Genomic DNA, 15,482 nt, shown 5'->3' with positions numbered 1-15,482 from the left:
AATTTCAACGTTTCAGCTTTGTGTTCACAGGCTTAGTTTATTTCAGAAAGATGAGACACTCGGGGAGGGGGGGGGGGTCTTATTGTGAGACGGTACATTTGTGATTATATAAGAGATTAAAGGTTTCCCTTTTTTTCAATGGTTTAATTATTGGGTCGCTCTTCAGTTGCCTCATCTTTGGTTGTTTTGTTTTTTTCTTCCTGCTTATCTTTTAATTTGAAAAATATGATTACCGACTTATTTATCTTCATGTTGTCTAGAATTTTTCCATCCTTACCATATTTAATGAATATACATTGTTACTGTGATAAACGTCAGTAACATCTCCCAAACATAAAAGCATGGCCAGAATCTTAGTCATACTTTCCAATTATTGGTGTTAAGGACGATATTGGACTTCTCGTCTCTCCAACTCAACATTTCCATAGGAGCTATGAATTTCACCCAGTTTATTCTTTGATTTTTGAGTTTTGATGATCACAGGGAGATTACTGGTATATCAGGGTTTGTGATACAGATCAATGCATACTTTTTTTACACACAAAATACACATTATATCCCAGTAACAGAAGCCATCTTCCATACTTTTTCTCTTGGGACCAACTATAACATTGCATGTACTGATCTGAAGACATGCACATGAATATAAGATTATACTTTAGCCAGCTCTGCAGGGAGAAACAAACTAACAGTTTGGTGTGAAGTGATGCAGTCGTGTATAGCCTCACAGTAAATGTTATTTTATTGTGTTATGGCTGACCTACTGTCCTCCATGTCAGCAGGAGCATGCGGCTCCTGGAGGAACTTCAGTGTCATTTGTAAGTGTGTTTAATAAAGCAGGACCGTTATGAGTGCACTGAATGAGCAGCTGGACTGGATTGTCTCTTTCTGAAAAAAGGTAAAATTGAAAATAAGATTCACCAGTGTTTGTCTCTTTGACACATGAGCTCACTTTGATATCAGTTTGAACATTGTCTAAAAACTTGTTGAATTCACCTCCTGGGAAATAGTATTTCTCACCTCAGCTCAATCCCAATTTAAGGACTAACAATGCTCTTTCTTCGTGCACTGATTCTTATTTATCTGAAATAATCAGCTCCCAAGACAACAGAGACCCACAAGAAAACCTAATTGGCCAATAACCGAGCTTGTGCCGCCTCAGAAATGCGTCTGCGTGACAAAACACCAAAACATTTTTCTTTTAAACCGTGTCATTGTGAAGAGGATGCCAAGATGGTTCAACACAGAGTTTACTGGTTCCTGGTGTTGGGATTCTCAGTGATGATCAAACAGAGCATAAAGCAAGTTGTAAGTTGTGCAACTCAGTGGCCAAGTGGTTTTGAATCGATATGTCCCCACTCTGACAGCACACCATTACCACCAGACCAACCCTAAAGAACATTTTTTTTTCCCCCTTATTGTACTACAGCAGCATTGCTGCTTCAATGCACCATAATTCAATAAAAATAAATCCCACGTTTCTTCAGTCAATGCCTTTTTAACAATATCTTCCAGTAATAAAAACAGTATGAACTCATTTCATGAGTTTCTGATCTTTCACATTATCTGCATTGGGCAGTTTGACATCCAGGTTTAAAAATATTTTAGAACTGGAACCTGGTTTTTCTTTTTTTGTTCTTTTGAACTCAACTATGACGGCTAATTTGTTCTAAAAGAACAAGGAGAAATACCCTGCAGCCTTATTACCCACAGCCCAGAAGAACTGGAGGACCCTCGCACTCAAGAAAAGAGGGCCACACAAGTTTTCCCGCCGACTCTCCAAGAAGTCTCAGTATCAGTGGCAGCTCTGTCGTAGATCACTGGGTCAAATCTCACCTCTGCTCACTCGGCTGTTGCTGCACCTGCTGCAGTTCGAGGATCACGGCGTTCTGGTGAAGCTTCAGGGCAGATCAAAAGGTGCCACAGGCTATTGTCAAGCACTGTGATCCCTCTGGAAAGTAAAAATTGTAATGTGTAGGAAAGCAAACTAAAATAGTAGAGAAATGTTTTCGACATTACGGGCTGAACCCTGAGATGAGGTTCTGATTCTATCCTGCGATGTCGTGGATTTATTTGCTCCTGTTCTTATCTGGCCTCGACGTGGCGAGTATCAGCATATCTGTTGTCTAATTGACTTGATGTTAACAGTGCTGCATGTTGGCTTCACAGTGAATAAGTTTATAAACAGCTTACGGATAAAGCACACAGTTTATTTCCCATGTTCCCACAACTGATAGCATATTAATTAACATAATCCATTACAGCTTAACTTGGGATTTCATCCCGATAAGATGCAACACAAACATATCCTCTTCTCCGAGCCTGAGGTGATCCATCTTTTTGACCCCACCCCCCCCCATATCGGCATCTCATGTGAACTTTGTTTTACATAACAGGCTGGAGTCTGCGCTCGATACTGAACAAATTGAAAAAGATGAAAGGGGGAAAAAGAGCACCTGAAACAATCAATTTTGCAGCACAGCATATTAAGATTCAGCGACGGGCGGCAGCGGAAGAGTTGAGAGGAGAAATCCTCCAAAGAGCTCCTTCTCCCTGTCTCTGCTGCCTCATCGCTGAATAGGTAATAAACAGAGGCAGCCAGTGACTGGCTGAGTAAATACGCTGTGCCAAGAAGGCTGAGTCTCAGAGGGAACAAGATATGGGCAGAGAAAGAGAGGGTGGATGAGGTGGGAAAGGGAGGAGGATGTGAAGGGAGGCAGAGGGGGAGAGAAAGAGGATCAAGGAAGAGAGAAAACACATAGAAAAGATGAAATAGAAGGAATAACGGAACGAGTGATAGAAAGTCACACAGTGTGACAGACGGGGACATAAAGAAAGTGTGAAGATATAGCAGGAATGCAAGGAGAGAGAGAGAGAGAGAGAGCGACTAATGGAAGGTGATATTTTGTGTAAAAAGCACAGAAATATGTAGAACATCTCGTTCGCAGGAGGAAAGCCGCCAGTGAGTAGCACCAAGAAACAACATGCTCAGATAGAAAAGCAGGTTAAAGTTCACACAGAGTTCTGAAGGCAACTTAATCGAGAAACAGGCCAACAAACTTATTCTGTGACGTCAGAGTCCAACAACAAAGACTGTGGAATTATTCCACCGTGCAAGTGGTGACTGAAGAATTGACAAATATACCAAAAGGTCATTTAAAAGGCCATCACACCAGAGGAGCAAAGACAAATCAAAATGTTTGGTTCATAGGAGCATGCAGGCTTGCAATAAGAGCGTCCCCTGGTTTTTATTGAAGAAAAAATAAGGTGAGATTCTTTATCTTTTAACACATTTTAATTACTGTGCATCATAAGATGACTGAAGCTCCATTAAAGCCAGAATTAGCACCACATATGAGAATTATTCGGTTTTCACTTAGTGGGCTTCCTCCATGGTATCTACCATTATACAATCCAAAGAAATATTTGAAGGTGTGTTATCAGTGTCGCCGTGTGCATGGATGAATTTTGTGTGATGTGCTGGTGACCATGTTCTCTGCCCTTCTGCTAATCTCAACAAAGATAAGCTCCGCCACGATTACAGATATCGTGTGAGGACAAACGATAACCCCCCCAAAAAAAGTTCATTTTGCGCTCACATTTTTAACGTTGAACCAAAAAATGCAAACACAACAGTTTGCAAGGTAACGTTCAAGACAATGCTTTGTTATAAGGTCAATGTGACAAACGCATATTGGGTTTGGTTGGTGGGATTTGCAACAGCCGAGGCCCCATTTTCCAGGGAAAATGAAAAAATGTCATACCATTTTGGATGTTCGTTTCCACAACAACGATGCTCAGAGTTTTTGAGAACGGCTCCCAAAGTGGAACCCCTGACTCCATCTCTATGGCAATAAGGGAAAATGCTACACCCATCGTTTTGAAAATGCTGGCATGTAAACGCAAAAAACATGGCGTTTTCACTTGAAACCTAGTTGTGTAAACAGGGACTAAGACGTCACAAAAGCCCCGTTTCCACAGTGCCCCTTGGTCCCGGTACGGGTCAGGTCGGAACCGGTTGTTGTGCGTTTCCACTGACTCAGAACCGTTACCAACTGTTACCATTGGTAACCATTTCTCACTACCCCTCCACTTGGGGTACCAGGCGCAATGTGCCGGATATGAGGGGGAGGAGCTTCAACACTGCCGTCTACTCATTGGTCCGTGACAACCGCTGTTCTCCCAGCAAGCAGCCATTTCCAATCAGTTCTTCTGCAGCAATCAGGAAACTTTTTTGAAAATGTCCTCCCGTTATGGCGTCACATCCTGCATGATTACGCAACCATTCATAACCCCGCCTACATTTCAAACCGTTCCCCGTGTAATGGAAACGCGGCACTGATACGGGTCTGGTTACGGATAGTCAACCCTCACCTGACCGGCACCGGTACCAAGGGGCACTGTGGAAACGGGGCTAAACAGAGCTTCTAAAGTCCCTGGTGTCTGGCCAACAGCTCTTTAGGTGAACCATAGTGAATCCTTCTTTAATAAGTGCACCAGGTGGCTGACAGCAGAATAACCGTTCATAACCATAATACCAGAAACTCTACCTGGACCAAATGCAAGAAGTGTAAATATACCAGTAAATAAAAGCAGTTTAGAGCGGCGTCGCTGACTTTTAGTCTCTGAGCGCCTGCTGCCCTTCGCAAGAGCACACATTAATCTCAGTTTCTTTCCGGCGTGAAGACCCTGCCATCTATAGCGTGCCGGTTCCTTATCGTTGTAATGAACATGCGTCCGGACGGCGAGCCGGTACCGTGTGCACATAGCCGCGCTGCTTATGCAGTGACCTTGTTTAAACCAACGTGCCCGTCTCTTTCACGTTCACCTCGCAGAGGTAAAAGCTTGGTAATTATATACAGTGATGCAAAATGAGCCGGGGTAGAAACTCAGCATCTTGACGGGGACAAAAGGAAGAGAGGACACAGATTATGGCACATGTATTCTTATGCTCAGTGGTGGATCATGTCATAAATAAGACTTCAGTCAGTTATGAACCATAAGATAGGCTGATAGATGTCTCAAAAATACCTTATATGTCTTTATACGGATCCATTTGAATACATTTCAGAACATTAACTCACATTTTAAATTAAATAAGATGACTTTTCACCCGAGGTGAGTTTTTCCTACAGAAGTAAATGCGTGTACTTTTTTTCTCCTGTACGTCTGATTTGTCTTCTTTTTTTTCTACAACTTTCTTTTTTATTAAAAAAAACCATCTGATTTGTCTTCTGCGCCGCTTTTTGCTGCCACCATTCTTCGTAGTATTACCATGAACACTGGTCAGAGATGTAAACACACTGAAAGCTGCAGGTTTAGAGAGATTTGACTCACCTGTACCTAGAAGGCCTGTCATCAAACTCAAACAGGTTGTTTCCGACGTAGACAGCAAAAAAACAAAAAAAAAGGTACTAGAAACAAGAAAAATCACAAAAGCATGAATTCAGAAAACCACATTTGGATGCACGGCTTGCAAGGAACCTCTAGTTCACCTGTGGAGCTGCTCCTCCTCTCAGGTGTGTCTCATAAGGTCAATTGGAGATTCAGCCTGACGAGCTCAGTCTTTTCCAACTCAATCAATCTTCGCAGCATCGAAAACCCTTTCTTTTCTTGTTAAGGCCCCTGCATACTCCCTTTTGAACCCATAAGAACAAGAAGAAAATTCGGCAGTGACGTCAGCCAGCTGCTGAAAAAAAAAGCTTTTTCGGCAGGACTGTTCATACTCCGATAAGAAGCTGCCGAAGTCGCAGGCCACGCCCCCTCGCAGCAGCCACACGTCTGTGATGCGAACTTTTCAACTGCACAGTTTATTTATCGCCTCCAGTGCTTTCAGAAATACATTTCTCTGAACTTTTTCAGTAATAAAAGAGTTTTTGTCCAAGCCCGATGTTGGTCCGGTTGTAACTACAGGAGCTGACAGCTGTTCGTGATGCGTTCAGGTGCATCACGTCAGCCTTCACTCCGACATTTTAACGAGCTGCGGCGCTCGTACAGTAGCGAGGTTACAAGCTAAATATGATTAAAATATGATCGACAGTCATGAGCGAACCGGAACACGCATGCACAGCACACGGAGGTGCAGAAGTTTCGGCAGTGCGGCTCCTACAGAGTTCGGCCAGGGCGGTTGGCACAGCCGAAACTAATTTCTTCGGCCAGAGGGAGCTGGAAGAAGGAAATGACGTCATTTTGTTCGGCAGGACCCCGCACTGCCGAACTTTCGTCTTGTTCTTATGGAGTATGAAGAGGCCTTGGAGTTTCCTTCTTACGTCAAGTTTCAAGCTGATTTTCGGATGAAATATGCTTCTTGAATCAATTTTAACACAAATTTTTAATAAAGGAAGTCAAGAAGAAAGGGGTTTCGAGGACTCACGTTTAGCTCTGGCACTTCCTGTTTTTATCCACATCCCCAGAGACCCCTCTGTAATTTAATCTGGGTCCAGCTGTGTCGAAATGAATCCATTAGACTTAATTTGAGAAGCCTCACAGATGATGTGAAAATGAAAATAGAGCACAAAGTTTCCCATCAGAGGTTAAGGTAGGAGGAAAAAAAATCGTTAGCTGTGTTGTGTATACTCGCATTTAAGATTTATTTTTTATATTGATTTTAAAAAGAAAGCTAACAGGTTTTTAAAAATATTCACAATTTATCTAAAAAAAAGGCAGAGTGCAGAGGCAAGATCTCAATGAAAAGTATGAGACGAGTGTGTGTGTGTGTGTGTGTGTGTGTGTGTGTGTGTGTGTGTGTGTGTGTGTGTGTGTGTGTGTAAAACATTGCTAAAAGCAGCCATCCACATTCTAAACAGGCTTGTAACCAATTTTCTGGTCAATGGACAACGAGCAGTTTGCGCCCCCTGCCATTTCTTTCTTTCCCTCCCACAGGAAACCGAGGACCGTCTCCCTCAAACCGGCTGTGTGGTTTGGATAAAAGCTCCACGGCGACTTAGCAAAGCAGTCTAGGTTGTACAATAATTCCAGCCGCTCCGAAATCCGGTCTATTAATGCGTACCGTCCATACACCAAACGTAATGCCGACGTGTTCATCTTGCACATGTTCCGAGATTAACCCGGATCACACACACGCGTATGCTTGGATACACGTATGTAATCTGACAGGCATTCACAAACACAAAGCTCACTGTTGCGGCAGAATGGTGCGACGGCCGCTCGCCTCCCCGCAGAAGCAACAAGGTTAACAAAGACAAGGAAATCTGTTGTATATGCACTGTACACGTTGTACTTTATTGTTCACTCTCTCGATGCCGTGACACTGACAGATAAGGCCTGACTGCTTACTAAGGCGAGGACAGAAAAGTAGACTAGAACAGACAAGGCTGCTGCAAGAGGACAACTTGGCTGCGTCTCAATCAACAAGTCTCTACAAATCATTCCATTCTGCTGTTTACCAACCTTGAAGTCATTTCATAGAGTGTGTGGAGGACTGTGGGTGGATCAATGTTGGGGATTATATCAAGAGAAGTGGTGTTCAGCTAATTGTCATCGGGAAACTATTTTATTTTTTTTATTGTGGGTATTTTGTGCATTCTCAGACGACCTGAGATCTTAAAGCCGCTCTGTTAGAAAATAAAAGAGTGGCTACAGAGTTGAAAGCATGAAGACGTCCTGTGAAGTTTCCTGTGAACGCAAGTTCAATGTTAAAACCTTCAAACAGCAAGAAGCAGTTCATTCAGTTCTTTACACGATCTACTGCCACACACAACTCTGGTCTGTCATATTAAATGTACTTTTTGTAGGGTAGTAGTAATGTGTATAGGATGTTATACATTATTATTATTATACATCATGTTATGAGTACTGTTCAAGAGGGAGTATAGGCAATGTAGAGATTTTATTTAGCTGGGAATGGTGAAATCGGTTTGGTTTTGGTCAGTTTATGCGACTTTTTGAGAGATTTCACATTAAATTTGTCCCATCATGGTCTAGCTTTATGAGAAGTACAGAAATATCTTTCAACATCCTGGGATCACATCTTTCAATACACTCAGAATTAAGCTCTTCATTTTTTTTCTTCGATTGACTCAATATAGTTTGGTGGTCTATAATTACTATAATTATTGCAGCTTTTTGTGTTTTCTGATCCAAATGTACTAATTTAATTATTATTGTTGTCGTGAGACATGTGATTTTAAACCGTACACATGCTTCTTATTATATATTTTTTCTCATTATAGTTTGCTGAGAAAAGATGCCATTAAGCCCACACATTCAAATTTCCCTACAAGTGACCAAAAATGCAGTTGTAATGTGTTGAGAGTTACCAGTGTTATCCTGTACGGTCATTTTTATTATTATTATTATTTTTTTTAAATAAAGGATATAAATAGGGAATAAATACCAGCAGAGATTAATCAATCTTCCAGATGACATGCAGACCTATTTCTCCAAAACATAAAGTTGCCAATACATCAAATATTTCTCTGATACAATTTTCACAGCAGCTCACCACAGCACATTACATTACAGATCCAATCTTTGTGTAAAAAGGCCTGTAAGAAGTCTGATTAAAAACCTTTATTTGACGGCACCCTTGTGAGAGCTTCCTGACGACGCGCTTACCGGCGGCTGGACGGCTGGCGAGGGGTCGTTTCTGTGCAGGAGCAACAACAACTTAATTAAAACCCACAAGCCCCGTTTGTTTGCCCTCCCATCGGCAAACGGTGCAACGCTGCGAGCCGACCCTTTGATTGAAGCCGTCCAAACACAATGGCTCCTCGTTTCAGCGTCGTCTGCCATGACTCTTGGGTGAAGCCGTGGATATGAATGAGCCTCCGTTTTACACACACTCGACGCTCGGCAGCCCTTCTTCTCACACTCCGACCAGCAGCTTTTCTTCAAGTGTTTAGTCATTTTTTCCAAACATTCATTGGCAACATTACATTGCGTTAAATCTTGCTGTGACACGTCAGCTCAACAACGACAGACTGAGTTGTGCAGTTCAGCCAGTCGACCTCTGACGGAGCAGAAAGTTTCCAGAAGCAACTCCAGACAGCGTCTGTTCTCAAAAACACTTGACACTATATTGGCATACACATTAGAACATGAAGCTGAAGACAATTGGATATGTGGAAAGATCCTTTTTTTTTTTTTTTTTTTATAATTTACGCTTATATAGAACATTTCTCCAACAGGGACTGTGCAAAAATGATCAGGCAGAGAAAAATGCTTTTGTGTTTGATTCTTCACCGTTATGCTTAGATGAAAGTAAAAAAAAAAAAAAGCATTTCATTGTGTCAAATAATGTTTATAAGCCACAAAGTGAATCTTTTTTTTTTTTCAAACTATTTTCCAATTTTTTCCATTTCAGTTGTTTGTAACAATATGTCAAACAAAAAGAACTTAAATGTGACAGAATTGGAAAGAAACAAGGTCGATAAATTATAGAGACTTTCATGTTGTGCGGTTATAGTTCTGAAGGCAGATCTTAAAGAAGGCCTATTTCAAAGTTTGGTTCTCCTTTAGGCCGGTGACGAGAGATTCAACCAATTTTCATCAGTGTAAATGTATATGTTTTCACATTTCAGTTGAGATTGAACCTTTTATGTAGTTTCCTGCTTGTTTGCCCGAAACGTGGAAATTTTAGGTCCAGTACTGTGACAAGTATTATTAATGTTGGGATGAGCTCATATTTCATTCAGAGATATTAGGGAGGATGTTGCTGATGAAAAAGTCTGAGGAAAAGGTCAAAAGAAAATATTAATAACTACCGAGGAGAAAATAAAAAAGAAGATTTAACCACTTCTTCTGCCCAGTAACCTTTACACAGTCCCTATATTGTCATTTTTTTGACCTGTATATAAAATTTTAAACCTATTTTGGATCATTACTGCATCCCTGGTGGCATTAAGATACGATACATCCTCTGCAGATTATTATAAAAAAAACACGATAATATAATATTGCAGGAGTAGGGATATAGAATGCCCTTTGCTTGGTGGTCCACGTCACTGATTGTGAATCACTGTTTTCGTTTCAAGTGTAAATGGCACCGTGATGCTGACATATGAGCTGTAAAAAATAAAAAGTCTTTAAATTGACCACCTCGTCGCTTTTCTGCACACACACCCCTCCCCCACCCCGGAGCAGGAAAGCAGCTACAAAACACCGTAGGCACTGTGACCATGATACACTTCCACTACAAATCTCAAGAGTGTAAAAAAAAAAGAAAAAAGGGAAAACCGCCCCCATGCTCTCAGTGTGTTGGAGAGAGCAGTTCAGGGTAGTCCATGTGCAGTTTCCAGAGAGCACTTTGATCTCTCAGTGAGGTAAGAGGTGCCGTATGATTGGGTCCACCGTTCAGCAGCCTCGAGAGGCTCATCTATCCTCTACTCAGCCGGGCAACACAGAAACATTTAAATATCTTCTCCTCGAGGGACCTGCGACGCAACTGCTTTCATCGTTTCTCGGCCGTTGCTTTGTCCGGAACAAATCGGAGGTCGATTAGACGCTCCTGAACGTCCTCACGCGCCGCGAGGCGTCTGAACACCGTGATCCTCGGGGCTGTACACAGATCCTCGCTTCATAGGTCTCCGCTCTGGGGCTCGGGCCTGGCCTCCTGCGTGCGGCTGCGGCCCAGTCTGGGGAAGCGGGAGGACGTTTTGGATCGAGGGGTCTTGGCGCCGCTGTCGTTGGCTTGGGGCGTGTCTCTAGATGAGAGGGAAAGACAAGAGTTGTAGACTTTGAACGAACATCTGTTGAAATGTATCAGAGAGTTTCTGATTCAGACACACCACTGACGCCGCATCTGGTGGCCTAATCGTTTCCTTTCTGCCACGGGACGTTTTTCCCCGGTAAACTACACATTAGTCAAAACAGCAAATGAAGATTTCATGAGCCAAATATGCCGAATCACACGTCCCACATCCACAGCTCACTGGAGTTCGCAAAATGGAAATGTCTTTAAATGATTGCTTGCTTGCAGTTAGTTCCCGTTTCTACATCTGTCAAGGTTCTCTTTTCTGTTTGAGATGATGATGGAATGATTTTCAGATTCGGACGTCGGTGCGTAACATACGGATGTCATTATTTCTTTAACTGGAAAACAGACTCTTTCGGTAGCTTCAAATGCTCCTCTTGCAACGTTTCAGTTTTCAATTACTTGGAGGGAAATGGCACTGGCCACTCGATGACATCACTGCCTTTGTTACCGTGACGACGGCCCTACAACATGTGAACCGCTGATCTCCGAGTGTCATCCCATAATGACGGGGATGAACGAGAGACATTTCGTCAAAGGGAAGAAATGAAAGGCGGGGACACAAAAGGCCTGAGGGTAAATGATTTCCGCCCGTCTCAAACTGTGTGTTCCTCCGCTCTGCTTTCATTCACACGCCAGCGACGTCTCGCCTGCCGCCCGAGAGGACGCAGCAGCTGTGTGATCGAATCGCAGTTCGAGTTCAATTGATTCTTTGATGAAGGGATTTTCAGTTCATATTTTTTTTTAAAAACTGTAAAGCTGTAAAGAAGGTGTTTCTCCAAAACAACCCTTGTTAATGTTGCATCCCTGCTTCCTGAGCTGAGTTCACATGACAACGTTTTGAAGTGAAAATCCAATCTGTAGAATAAAATCAGAAAAACAAAAGCAAGCTGTGGTGGACAATTCAGATCTTTTAAGAAGCGAATGACGCGGAGTTCAGTAAGAGCTGTCGAAACATTGTGGAGACACACAGGCAGCGCAGACCGGCGAGCACAAACCAAGATTCAAACTCATGAAAAATGTCTTCCTGCTACGTGTCTGTGTTATAACCGTCAAGATCTGACGGCATGCAGGGAGGGGCGGTGTGGCGAGCCAATCTGAGTGCCTCCTCAACTTCATTAATACGACGAAAATGATTCATTTTCCCCTGGCAAAAAAAAGAAAAAGAAAAAGAAATGTACATTTAGCAACGGCTCAAGTGCCATTTATTCCCATATCTCCTCTTCACCAGCCAGGCTCAATCACAAGCAGTCACACTCTGTGAATTTGACCAGGGCTGTCCAAACAGTGATGCAATGGGGCGTTAGATCAGCAAAAATTGCACTTAAATTGAGGGCAGTGTGCAGAGTTGAAACTGCAAGCTGTCTCATTTATTCATATCAAACTGGGAAAAGTAGCTAAATGTGGCAAATTAATTAGGCTTATAGATTCTTCTCTGGCTCTCAGCATGTGTTTGTCCCCCGTTTGGACATGATATTGATTTGTGCGGGATAATAACATTTCCAGGCACTGTTGGAATATTGGTCATTTGAATGTGGAGGAGCTTCATTAGAGTAAACGGGTACACAAACACAAGCGCACATCAAAATGATTGTCAAACAGCAGGTTGGGTGTAGTAAATACTACCGTCTGGATAATAGGCCTTCTCTCCAGGTCTCCTCACTCACACACTAAACATGAGACCCCACCACTGATGAATTGTCTCGGGTCCCGCCTCGGACAGCTCCCCACAATGAGACAGAGGTCTACAGCAGTGTTTCTTTTGGTGATGCAGCAGGTCAAGAAGGCACAGACCTCGGGCTGGAGTGTGTAAACTCTGTCCTGAGTAAACCATAAACGTCATGAGGGTCAAGCTGCATAACAAGTGGTGGGGAACACTAAACTTTTATTATTTAAGAGCTGCTCCTTGATGGGCATACTGCATCTTATACCCCACATTATATAAAAACCATCTTGCTCTGTAAGCTTAAGTAGTTGTCTGTTTTGTCAAAACTGGGTTTGTGATGCCGCCTCCACTTTCTGATTTAATACCATCTATCAGTTCATCCATCTTTCATATTTACCGAATATGAACCCTCACAATAGAAACACAGAGAGACAGTCTAAAATAATTGTATATATCATACTGCTATGTTCGCTGCTTAAAACACCATCTTACATCTGAATGTTATATAAATAAAACCTTTTCCCACACAATCGGATGTACTGAAAAGAGTTTTGTTTTACATCCGAGCAGAAAAAGATCACCGGTTTGCTTTTCGATATTCAACATTTATGGCAATTTCACGTCACTCACTGGTTGAAATAGCTTTCATAATTTTTTGCATTATGCTGGACTTTTTCCATATATATCCAAAATATGAAGTACAATATTTTAACCTCCACAGGAACATAAACTACAGTGTACTAACTCCATGTAAGATTCATTTCCTGTCCATTTCCTCTGGGAGCACTTATTTGATCCCCTTCTGAGCACAAAGTGATATCCACTCTTATTTTAAATTATCATCCTGTAAAAGATCACAGGAACGCCTGGTGTCAGCGCTTTTGTCAAAGTTATGCTCCGCAGAATCAAAGCAGTGGAAACACTCCTTCTGCCAACTCTCATCAGTCTGAGAGTCCAATGATGACAAATGATAACCACTGGAGGATTAGCTGTGTTATGGCTTTTGAATTACTCGAGGAACTACTTTTTGGCAGCACAGCAGGAGTATTGTCACCGAGAATTATATAATAATTCATTTTAGTGTCGCTACTACCCCTGATTTCCATCTGGTGTTGAGGTCACTGCAGTTGTGTTAATGACATTCCAGATCTGGCTGGCCTCTGAGCACTGTGTGTCCCAGGAGGACCTCTCTCGTGTTCAGCCCTTACCGGTATTTCTCCCGCTCTCTCAACCAACTTACTCTCCCACCGTCCTTCTCCATTTAGATCCCTTTATCTCTCACGTCATATCACAAGCGGTCATTTCTTGTGCTCAACATCACATCTTGTGATCGAGACGTTTCACTAACATCTGTCAAATAGTGACGTTTGGTAGGCATCATGTTTATTAGTCCATCTTCTACACTGCTTGACCCAATCCCAGCTAACTATGGAGAATAAACCCGGTAACTACGAGTACACCATGGATAGGTCACAGTGTAATCACACACTCTTTCAGGAAAAACAAACAAACCCAAGCCTACTCAAGGAGAACATGCAAACTCCAAACAGAACGGCCAAACTGAATGAGTCACAACACTTTTAGAAAATGATAGATTGTCAAAGATAAGGCTCTTGGGCCAAAACTGGCCCACAAGAAGCTCCAATCCAGTCAAACCACCTGGCAAATGGTAAGAATTTCAAAGAAAACATTGAATTAAAGAAAAAAGTTTGCTTTTTTGATAACAGTGGGCATAAAAGAGTGAGATGAGACAAAAAAGATTTCTCTAATTGTGAACCATAAAATGAATCTTGACAGGACTTTCAGACATGAAAAAGCCATGACAATGAGCACATTATCTCCCCAGTCTGATAACCGTTCAAGCTTCCATCCTTCACTAAAGACATAAGCTCACCACAGGTTTGATCATAACAAATGTGCAGGCACTCAAGGAGTCTAGAAAAAGCTCACAGTGGTAAAGTCGCTACTAAAGAGCCTCGGAGCAACGCCTTTACGCACGAGAGGGGAGTATTCTGATAGGCAGAGCTGGGATCATCTGATGTAACCGCAATTTCACCGAGTCACGCAGGTTAGAAACTCCATCCAGTGTGGTGAAACATCACTTCTGCAGAATTTTAACTAAAGCAGGCGTGTATACAAGTCCTCTTCATGTGGCGCGATGGACTTTAGACCTGTGGGCCACCATCAGCCAATGACACAGAGCAGCCAAAATCAGCGACGCGTGAGATTCTGTGTAACATGCTAAAAGCTGTAAGAATCCAACCCTCTGCAAAGTGACAGGCTTTTGCTCATTTTAATCTGAAAAGAATGACAATTTGCAGAAATTTGGTGGAGCATCTGGTTAAGTCTTGACTTTGAGTTCGGGGGACCTGGGTTTAAATCTCAGTTGGGGCAGGAAGACCATCTGGTATCAAATCTAGCAAATCAAACTATAATGAGTTTGACATTTTTGGTTTAGACCCAACAATCTGACCAATTAGCTTTTCATGCAAGCAAGTAACAGTGACTGTTGTTTTGCATGGGGAACCTGTTACATGTAGAAGAGCAAACCTTTTGGCAACTTTGATCATTGTGAAGGCCGCAAACATTTCATTCGCTTTAAGCCAAACAGGTTAAGCCAAACAGGCACAAGGATATATGTGAATTTTGAATGGATAATTCGATGACTTGAGTTCAGTTCAGTATATTCATTTTTGACTTTCATTTATATATTTTTTTCTTTTATTTGAATATGGTTAAATGGTTCTTCTCATCCACCACCACTCATGTGAATCACCTTACAGAAAAAGGTCAACAATTTGATTCAGTGAAACATACATCTTCTGTATATAAAGACATTTTCAACTATGACTAACAATGTTTGTGCATTTAAAGAACGGCGCAAACTAACGTAATCAAGTTCCACTTTGACTGCTGGTTTGACACCATAATATTTCATGTTATTCGTTCGATAGAAAGGGGTCTATTTCGGGTTGGAGATATGAGAAAAAGAGATGTGATTATTAAGCCTCTCGGGAGAAGACTAAATAATGAGCAGTGAGTGTTTTGAAGGTTTATACAAGTTTAATCTTAGTCCGCCAGCAGAGACGTTCCACGAGATTT

General features: G+C 42.1%; 1 protein-coding gene across 1 annotated transcript in view; it reads right to left on the bottom strand.

Moving 5' to 3' along the window:
- Positions 1-9,114: 9,114 nt before the first annotated feature.
- Positions 9,115-15,482, bottom strand: part of snx29 (sorting nexin 29) — a 148,696-nt gene continuing 142,328 nt past the window's right edge. Inside the window, exon 21 of the mRNA XM_080465411.1 lies at positions 9,115-10,664. Coding sequence (XP_080321537.1) covers positions 10,538-10,664 — 127 coding nt within the window. The 3' untranslated portion in view covers positions 9,115-10,537. The remainder of the gene's footprint in view (positions 10,665-15,482) is intronic.

Source organism: Lipophrys pholis (assembly GCF_963383615.2).
Source record: "Lipophrys pholis genome assembly, chromosome: 1".
Lineage (NCBI taxonomy): Eukaryota > Metazoa > Chordata > Actinopteri > Blenniiformes > Blenniidae > Lipophrys > Lipophrys pholis.
This window is presented reverse-complemented; position numbering and strand designations above follow the sequence as displayed.